The sequence below is a fragment of the Bombina bombina genome, chromosome 4 (assembly GCF_027579735.1).
Source record: "Bombina bombina isolate aBomBom1 chromosome 4, aBomBom1.pri, whole genome shotgun sequence".
NCBI classification, from domain to species: domain Eukaryota; kingdom Metazoa; phylum Chordata; class Amphibia; order Anura; family Bombinatoridae; genus Bombina; species Bombina bombina.
The window spans coordinates 865405617-865416504 of record NC_069502.1 but is presented as its reverse complement, the minus strand read 5'-3'; the positions used below and the strand labels follow the sequence as shown (position 1 = coordinate 865416504).

Below are 10888 nucleotides of genomic sequence, written 5' to 3'. Positions count from 1 at the left end.
GGTTTGCAAAGTAACTTTTTATAGATCATGTAGCAAAGAGACTTCTTTGGTTGTATAATAATATTTGTTTTTTTATTAATAAATATATGGTGTTTAATACAAAAGAGTGCTGAATTCCCTTTCTTTAATAAGAAGGAATAACTTATCTTTCTTAGTTACTTCTTTAAATACTGTTTATATATATATATATATATATATATATATATATATATATATATATATATATATATATATATATATATATATATATATATATATATATATATAATAAATTGCCATAATAAGCCTATAGGGTGTCTAAATGCTAAAAAAAAAAAATATACTTACCAATAGTACTCATCCACCAGCAATCAAACAATAGACAGCCAAACCAGTACTGAGGTTATAGAATAGGAGTATAGAATAGAAGTATATTGTATATCTATAGAAGGAGGAAAAAGGCAAATCCCTGCAACCAATTATGGAGGGTCTGTGACAGATTTCCAATAATGTGAAAAAGGAGCCACAAACCATACCCCATATACATCCCTCTGATAAGCACTGTACTATAAGCGGACACTGGGCTTCAATATATACTGAGAACCCCTTTGAACATCTTCATTTTTCAACCACCTCCAGCCGAGGCAAAATAAAGACTGGAGGTATATGTGAGGTGGGAGGGGTTTTATAGAGCTCTTGGGGTTGGAAAATCTTTGCCTCCTCCTAGTGGTAAGCAAGAGTAATTCCCAGCAGTAATGGATTGTGAACTCTCACCACCTGTATGAAAGAAATTGTATGTTTTTGTTATATTGCAGCACAATGCATTTTAAACTGCCATGGGGGTTATCCTAATCCAGTCAAGGGCTTTTGGACACTTCTGTACATTTAAACACCTGGTCACTTTATTCTAGCTAGGGAAACAATGTCATCTCAGTCATCTAACTACATTGCCCTCAAAAGTACCTACATTTCAAATAAATGTTTAACAACATATAAATAAGGGCATTCGGTATATTTATATAACTTTGATCTGCATATAAAAAGGTCTCCCTCTACTCAAATTAATGCACATTGTATTTACTCCAGGTGATCACTAGGCTATTCAAACCTATAAAGGGACTCTAGACCCCCTTCAGGGATGATGAACACACTGTGCCATTTTGTAACTGCTTAAGGTGCACAGGGAGTCAACATCAGCACATTGTGATAATGACAATTACATGTTGCTCTCTGCTGTTAAGAGGTTAAGCCCTGATTTCCCTGATTTTTTTTAATATGAATTTTCTGATGCCTAATAAGATCTGCTTTTAAAGTAAAACATTTTCCACAATCAGAGCATGAAAATGCTTTCTCTCCTGTATGAATTTTCTGATGAGTAATAAGCGTTGATTTCTGAGTAAAACATTTCCCACAATCAGAACATGAAAATGCTTTGTCTCCTGTATGAATGTTCTGATGAGTAATAAGCGTTGATTTCTGAGTAAAACATTTCCCACATTCAGAACATGAAAATGCTTTCTTCCCTGTATGGATTTTCAGATGAGTAAAAAGACTTGACTTCCAAGTAAAACTTTTCCCACATTCAGAACATGAAAAAGCTTTTTGTCCTGCATGAAATGTCTGATGCGTAATAAGAGTTGTTTTATGAGTAAAACATTTACCACACTGAGAACATGAAAATTCTTTCTCTCCTGTATGAGTTTTCTGATGCCTATTAAGATCTGATTTCTGAGTAAAAGATTTCCCACAGTGAGAACATGAAAATGCCTTCTCTTCGGTATGAATTTTCAGATGTCTTCCAAGCTGTGATTTACTGGTATAACATTTTCCACATACAAAACATACATTTTCCATGTGGCTTCTTTGATTTTGAAAAAGATGGAAAGAAGCATCATCACTTTGTCCATACCTAGGATAACTACAGTTTGTGAAGCTACCTGTTGAAAAGAAATAGAATGGAAATATTATTTATTAATTATATAATTATTTTATCTTAAGAACATTTTCACTGTTCAGATTTAACGTCTAATACAAGTGTAAGAGACAGGCTTTGATACCTAAACCTTTCCCTAGTTTCTATGCTAAAGCTTAAGGACAGTTTACTGGACAGTTTACTGGACACCAGGAAATATTTTCAAAGACCCCGGGAATCCCATATTTGTAAATTTGTAAATAATAATTAATATTTTTGTAATTTGTTTTTCTATTATTTTCTTAAATGTATTTAGAGCTTTTGCAATTGTGCTTACAAACAATTTTAGTAATTCAATTATTTAATTTGAAAAACTACTCTTTATAACTATGGCTTGTTTGCATTGTAGAATATTGAATTTATACCAGATTCTTTACTTGTAACAAAGATTTTCTGGAAAAAAAGTAATGTATAATGTTTTAAACAACTACGTAATGAACATAAGGAAATAAATATTTCTTGAAGTAATTCAATTTTTTGTAGCCCTCCCACAGTCATTTTCTTTTTGCATGTTATCCTATGTGTTCTGTTCATGGTGCTTGAGGGCAAGAGGCATTATGCTAATAGGGCTAATACTGTTGCTTATAATACAAAGATTATTACTACCATATTTCCATATGCTTCATTTCAATTGCACCTCAAAAAAAAACCAGAAGTCCACTCACAGGAACTACTCCCATATAAAGTCTTGGTTAGCTTTAAATATGAAATAATGTACAAGTGGTAGACAGACAGACCAGCACTAAAAATTAGCTGCAAACAAATCTAGTATCCGAGACAGACAAGTTTAAAACATGAAACATAAATATGTTAAAACAAAATCAATATTTATTATAAAGACAGGATAATGCCAAATGCATAAAATGTGACTGGTCACATATACACTCTAAACAAATATACAATCTCTAGTCAGTTAAAAAATGGATAAAAAAGTCAAATGTGATATAGCTATGCTAACCTGTTTATGGGCAAATGGGAACAGGAGTTTATTGAGCAGCATCAGCTGGGTGCAAACCTCATGCTTTTCAAACGCTATATAGATGACATACTATTGGAATGGAGAGGCAGTGAAGAAAGTCTAGAGAAGTGGTTCAATGATATGAACGGTAATGAGGTTGACTTAAACTTCACATAAAAATTTAGCAGAGAGAAAATTTGCTTTTTTGATTTGGATATAATGGTGGAGGAGAATACTCTGATAACTAAGAACCATTTTAAAGAAGTGGATGCTAACAACTATGTCCACTCAAATAGTTGTCATCTTCCTAGGTGGATTGAAAATACCCCTAAAGGACAGTTTGAGAATAAAAAGAAACTGTTCGAAAGTAGTGGACTATGAGGCCCAAATTAAAATATTAGAAGAAAGATTCAGAGAGGGGAAATATGATGACTCACTAATAGAAAAAGCAAAATTGGAAGTTAACAATAGAGAGAGAGGTACAATTTTGAAAAGTGAGAAAGTAACGAAAAATGGTGAAACAGGAATAAGGGTGCCCTTTATAACGAACTTTAATTGTCAATATAAAAATATGGAAAACATCATATGAAAACATTGGCATGTAATAAGATCAGATGACATCTTGGGTAAGGAAATATCAGAAAAACTGTCTTTTGTATATAGAAGAGTATATTTGCCCCTAGCGAGTATAAAGGCAGAAAGTACACAATGAGAAAAGCAGATCTAAGGGGACAGAAACTCTGGATTCTTCCCTTGTTATAGCTGTAAAGCATGCAAATATAGAAAAAAAGTAAAATCCTATATATCAACAAACACCAGTAAGAGATATGATATAAAGGATACAATTTGCTGCAGGGACAAAGGGATAATATATTTACTACAGTGCTCATGTAAACTCCAGTATTTAGGAGAGACCACCAGACCCAACAGAGATAGGATCAGAGAACATTTTAATAATATTGAAAGAGGTAAACTTGATACTAACCTTTATGAACATTTTAAAATGGTACATAATAATAGTACCAAAGGGATCATGGGTTGGGCTATTAAGAAAGTGAAAAAGAACTGGAGGGGAGGGAATTTCCAAAAAGTGATCCTCAGAAAAGAAGCAGAATTAATCCATGAAATAGGGACTTTATATCCACTAGAATTAAATTCAGAATTTGATTAAAATCCATTTATACTAGACGAATTTAAAATCATGTGTGATAGTTGCATACGTATTCATTTTAATATAATAACAGACCTTAAAATTCCTTATTTTGAAATATCTGTTATATCCATTGCATGCATATTAGTATGTGAGGTCTATTTTGAATATTAACTGGTGTTAAAACCATTTTAAAGTTGATTATAGAGTGGAAAATCCTTATTTTAAAAGATCTGTTATATCCCTTGAATGCATATTAATATGTGAGGCCTATTTTGAATATTTACAGGTGTTGAAACCATTTTAGAGTTAATTATAGAATTATGTTTGAGCATATAATGTTATGATAAGGGAGACATACTATCTATTCCCTATTATACATCATAAGGAATTTATGATACCACCTATATCTTACATTTTGTTGCCCTGTTTTATACTTGTGCAATGACAATAAAAGGAATCTAATCTAATGATACCGCCTTAAACAAAAAATTATCCTTAATATGACAAAGGACTGGGACCAATCAAACAAGTAGGAGAGGTATTTAAATAATTATGCTGCACTGGAAAACCATATTGAAAAAGCCTCATGTACAGGTGAAACATGTTGATGGGTATAGCAGCTTTCTAATGACAAGGCAGATAGATAGTCGTTGTGAGTTTCCTTGCACAGAGAAACTTAAGTAGTAATACCCTTTTGAAAGTGGAAGAAGCGAGTCGTCATCCAAAGACACTGATTGGACAAAGCATCACGTGACATACAACGTCAACGGACAGCAAGGAAGTAGCTGAGGTCTCCGCACACCGCTACTGTTGCCACACGCCACAGCCAACCTGTGACCCGCTGCAGATGTAGAAGCCCCATTGGTGGGTTCCGTGAAACGCACACCCGGGACTGAGGAGATATATAAGCAATATCAAGGTAACACAGAGTGAGATTGTGGAACTTTGTCAGCAGTGTATGTATGTCCTTATTTTGGAGGATACAACATATATACAGCAACATTTAAAGGAGCATAGCGAGTGGATACATTCCCTCTTTTTCAAAGTGATTTGTGAATTTTATAGGTAGTTTTTATAGGTAGTATTGGAACTATCACATTTTACTTTTTTTATCAGTTTTTTTAACTGGCCAGAGATTGCATATTTGTTTAGAGTGTGTATGCGACCAGTCACATTTAATGCATTTGGCATTATCCTGTCTTTATAATAAAAGGAAATTTATGTTTACCTGATAAATTGATTTCTTCTACGATACGACGAGTCCACGGATTCATCCTTACTTGTGGGATATTAACCTCCTGTTAACAGGAAGTGGCAAAGAGCACCACAGCAGAGCTGTATATATAGCTCATCCCTTCTCTCCACCCCCAGTCATTCGACCGAAGGTATAGGAAGAGAAAAGAAAAGCTAAAAGGTGCAGAGGTGACTGAAGTTTTGAAAAAAAAAAAATATAATCTGTCTAATATGACAGGGAGGGCCGTGGACTCGTCGTATCGTAGAAGAAATCAATTTATCAGGTAAGCATAAATTTCCTTTTCTTCTACTAGATACGGCGAGTCCACGGATTCATCCTTACTTATGGGATACAATACCAAAGCAACAGGACACAGATGAACGGGAGGGACAAGACAGAGACCTAAACGGAAGGCACTACTGCTTGAAGAACTTTTCTCCCAAAAATAGCCTCAGAAGAAGCAAAAGTATCAAATTTGTAAAATTTGGAAAAGGTATGAAGGGAGGACCAAGTCGCAGCCTTACAAATCTGTTCAACAGAAGCATAGTTTTTAAAAGCCCATGTGGAAGCCACCGCTCTAGTAGAATGAGCTGTAATTTTTTCAGGAGACTGCTGTCCAGCAGTCTTGTATGCCAAACGGATGATGCTTTTCAGCCAAAAAGAAAGAGAGGTAGCCGTAGCTTTTTGACCCCTACGCTTTCCAGAATAAACAATGAATAGGGAAGATGTTTGACCGAAATCCTTGGTTGCTTGTAAGTAAAACTTCAAGGCACGAACCACGTCCAAGTTATGTAACAGACGCTCCTTCTTAGAAGAAGGATTAGGACACAAAGAAGGAACAACAATTTCCTGATTAATATTCTTATTTGAAACAACCTTAGGAAGGAATCCAGGTTTAGTACGCAAAGCCACCTTATCAGAATGGAATATAAGATAAGGCGAGTCACATTGTAACGCAGAAAGCTCAGAAACTCTTCAAGCAGAAGAGATAGCAACTAAAAACAAAACTTTCCAAGATAAAAGCTTAATGTCTATGGAATGCATGGGTTCAAACGGAACCCCTTGAAGAACATTGAGAACTAAATTCAAACTCCATGGCGGAGCAACAGGTTTAAACACAGGCTTGATTCTGACTAAAGCCTGACAAAAAGACTGAACGTCTGGGACATCCGCCAGACGCTTGTGTAGTAAAATTGACAAAGCAGAAATTTGTCTCTTTAAGGAACTAGCTGATAATCCCTTCTCCAATCCTTCTTGGAAAAAGGACAAAATCCTAGGAATCCTAACCCTACTCCATGAGTAGCCCTTGGATTCGCACCAATAAAGATATTTACGCCATATCTTATGGTAAATTTTCCTAGTGACAGGCTTGCGAGCCTGAATCAAGGTATCAATGACCGACTCAGAGAATCCCTGCTTAGATAAAATCAAGCATTCAATCTCCAGGCAGTCAGCTGCAGAGAATTTAGATTTGGATGTTTGAACGGACCTTGGATGAGAAGGTCCTGTCTCAGTGGCAGTTTCCACTGTGGCAGAGATGACATTTCCACTAGATCTGCATACCAAGTAGTGCGTGGCCACGCAGGCGCTATCAAGATTACCGAAGCCCTCTCCTGTTTGATTCTGGCAATCAGACGAGGTAGGAGAGGAAAAGGAGGAAACACATAAGCCAGGTTGAACGACCAAGGTACTGCTAGAGCATCTATCAGTACTGCTTGGGGATCCCTTGATCTGGACCCGTAACAAGGAAGTTTGGCATTCTGACGAGATGCCATCAGATCCAATTCCGGTGTGCCCCATTGACGGATCAATGCCGCAAACACCTCCGGATGGAGTTCCCACTCCCCCGGATGAAAAGTCTGACAACGCAGAAAATCCGCTTCCCAGTTCTGGGATATAGATTGTTGAAAGATGGCAAGAGTGAGTCTCTGCCCATCGAATTATCTTGGAAACCTCTATCATCGCTAGAGAACTCTTTGTTCCCCCTTGATGATTGATATATGCTACAGTCGTGATATTGTCCGACTGGAATCTTATGAATTTGGCCAAAGCCAACTGAGGCCACGCTTGAAGCGCACTGAATATTGCTATCAGTTCCAGAATATTGATTGGTAGAAGGGACTCCTCCCGAGTCCAAAAACCCTGAGCCTTCAGGGAATTCCAGACTGCACCCCAGCCCAAGAGGCTGGCGTCCGTTGTCACTATGACCCATGCTGGCCTGCGGAAGCACATTCCCTGGGACAGATGATAATGTGACAACCACCAAAGAAGAGAGTCTCTGGTCTCTAGATCCAGATTTATCTGAGGAGATATCTGCATAATCCCCATTCCACTGTCTGAGCATGCACAGCTGCAGTGGTCTGAGATGTAAGCGAGCAAACGGAACAATGTCCATTGCCGCTACCATTAATCCAATGACCTCCATACACTGCGCAACTGATGGCCGAGGAATGGACTGAAGTGCTCGGCAAGTAGTTAGGATCTTTGACTTTCTGACCTCCGTCAGAAATATTTTCATGTCTACCGAGTCTATCAGAGTTCCTAGGAATGAAACTCATTTCAGTGGAACTAGTGAACTCTTTTGTATATTCACCTTCCACCCGTGAGTTCTTAGAAAAGCCAACACGATGTCCATGTGAGATTTGGCTAGATGGTTGACGCCTGAATCAAAATATCGTCTAGATAGGGCGCCACTGCTATGGCCAGCGGCCTTAGAACCGCCAGAAGGGACCCTATCACCTTTGTGAAGATTCTGGGAGCTGTGGCCAACCCGAAAGGGAGGGACACAAACTGGTAGTGTTTGTCCAGGAAGGCGAACCTGAGAAAATGGTGATGATCTTTGTGGATAGGAATGTGAAGATACGCATCCTTCAAGTCCACGGTGGTCATATATTGACCCTCCTGGATCATTGGTAAAATTGTTTGTATGGTCTCAATCTTGAACGATGGGACTGAGAAATTTGTTTAGGCATTTGAGATCTAAAATCGGTCTGAAGGTTCCCTCTTTTTTGGGAACCACGAACAGATTTGAGTAAAACTCCTGCCCCTGTTCTAGTTTTGGAACTGGGCAGATTACACCCATGGTATATAGGTCTTCTACACAGCATAAGAACGCCTCTCTTTTTGTCTGGTCTACAGACAAACGTGAAAGATGAAATCTCCCTCTTGGAAGAAAATCCTTGAATTCTAGTCGATACCCCTGGGTCACGATTTCTAATGCCCAGGGATCCTGAACGTCCCTTGCCCAAGCCTGAGCGAAGAGAGAAAGTCTGCCCCCTACTAGATCCGGTCCCGGATCGGGGGCTTCCCCTTCATGCTGTCTTGGTAGCAGCAGCAGGCTTCTTGGCCTGTTTACCCTTATTCCAGGTCTGGTTAGGTCTCCAGACTGACTTGGATTGTGTAAAATTCCCCTCCTGCTTTGTGGCGGAGGAGGAAGTAGAGGGTCTACCTTTAAAGTTTCGAAAGGAACGAAAATTATTTTGTTCAGCCCTCATTTTAACAGTCTTGTCCTGAGGAAGGGCATGACCTTTACCTCCAGTAATGTCGGAAATGATTTCCTTCAGTTCAGGCCCGAATAGGGTCTTACTTTTAAAAGGAATAGCTAAAAGTTTAGATTTTGATGACACATCAGCAGACCAAGACTTAAGCCATAACGCTCTATGGGCTAAAATGGCAAAGCCTGCATTTTTTGCCGCTAATTTAGCCATTTGAAAAGCGGCATCAGTAATAAAAGAATTAGCCAGCTTGAGCGCCTTAATTCTATCCAGAATATCATCTAATGGGGTCTCAACCTTAAGAGACTCCTCTAGAGCCTCAAACCAAAAAGCTGCAGCAGTAGTAACTGGAACAATGCATGCTATAGGTTGTAGAAGAAAATCCTGATGAATAAACAATTTCTTTAAAAGACCCTCTCATTTTTTATCCATAGGATTTTTGAAAGCACAACTGTCCTCAATAGGTATAGATGTACGCTTAGCCAGGGTAGAAATAGCTCCCTCCACCTTAGGGACCGTGTGCCAGGAATCCCTAATGGTGTCAGATATGGGAAACATTTTCTTAAAAGTAGGAGGGGGAGAGAACGGAATGCCTGGTCTATCCCATTCCTTAGTAACAATGTCCGAAATCCTCTTAGGGACTGGAAAAACATTAGTGTAAGTAGGGACCTCTAGATATTTATCCATTTTACACAATTTCTCTGGTGGTATTACAATATGGTCACAATTTCCTGAGTCTGAAAGCTCTCCCTCAGACAGCAATTCCCCTACCCCCAACTCAGAACACTGTGAGGGTACATCGGAGATGGCCAATAAAGCATCAGAGGGCTCAGCATTTACTCTAATACCGGACCTACTGCGCTTACCCTGTAAACCTGGCAGTTTAGATAATACCTCTGTAAGGGTAGTAGAAATAACTGCAGCCATATCTTGCAGGGTAAAAGAATTAGACGTACTAGAAGTACTTGGCGTCGCTTGAGTGGGCGTTAAGGGTTGTGACACTTGGGGAGAATTGGATGGCATAACCTGATTCTCTTCAGACTGAGAATCATCCCTAGACATACTTTTATCACCCAAAATATGTTCTTTGCAATGTAAGGCCCTTTCAGTACATGAGGGACACATTTTAAGTGGGGGTTCCACAATGGCTTCTAAACACATAGAGCATTGACTTTCCTCAATGTCAGACATTTTGAAACAGACTAGTAATAACCACAAAAAGTCTTGAAAACACTTTATTTAGTGAAAAAAAAAACAATTTGAAAAACTGTACTGCGCCTTTAAGAGTAAAAAAGCGTACAATTTTTCCAAAACTGCTTTAAAATGTTATAATTATCACAATTTTAGCATATATGTGTCTTATCTTGCCAGCTAAGAGTGCACCACAAGTAAGGTATACTTAACCCTCAATGGAAAAAAACATAATTTATGCTTACCTGATAAATTCCTTTCTCCTGTAGTGTGGTCAGTCCACGGGTCATCATTACTTCTGGGATATTAACTCCTCCCCAACAGGAAGTGCAAGAGGATCACCCAGCAGAGCTGCTATATAGCTCCTCCCCTCTACGTCACACCCAGTCATTCGACCGAGAACCAACGAGAAAGGAGAAGCCAAAGGGTGCAGTGGTGACTGGAGTATAATTTAAAAAATTTAGACCTGCCATACAAACAGGGCGGGCCGTGGACTGACCACACTACAGGAGAAAGGAATTTATCAGGTAAGCATAAATTATGTTTTCTCCTGTTAAGTGTGGTCAGTCCACGGGAGGGACAGGCAGGCTCTTTATACGGAAGGAACCACTGCCTGAAGAACCTTTCTCCCAAAAACAGCCTCCGAAGAAGCAAAAGTGTCAAATTTGGAAAAAGTATGAAGAGAAGACCAAGTTGCAGCCTTGCAAATCTGTTCAACAGAAGCCTCATTCTTAAAGGCCCAAGTGGAAGCCACAGCTCTAGTAGAATGAGCTGTAATCCTTTCAGGGGGCTGCTGTCCAGCAGTCTCATAAGCTAAACGTATTATGCTACGAAGCCAAAAAGAGAGAGAGGTAGCAGAAGCCATTTGACCTCTCCTCTGACCAGAATAAACGACAAACAGGGAAGA

The 10888-nt window shown here is 38.6% G+C and overlaps 1 protein-coding gene across 2 annotated transcripts in view; it reads right to left on the bottom strand.

Moving 5' to 3' along the window:
• Nucleotides 1-280: 280 nt before the first annotated feature.
• LOC128655664 (gastrula zinc finger protein XlCGF57.1-like) overlaps nt 281-10888 on the bottom strand; it is a 58567-nt gene continuing 47959 nt past the window's right edge. For both annotated transcript variants that reach the window (XM_053709248.1, XM_053709249.1), the window contains one exon: nt 281-1916. In XM_053709248.1, the coding sequence (XP_053565223.1) occupies nt 1216-1916 (701 nt within the window). In that variant the 3' untranslated portion in view covers nt 281-1215. The remainder of the gene's footprint in view (nt 1917-10888) is intronic.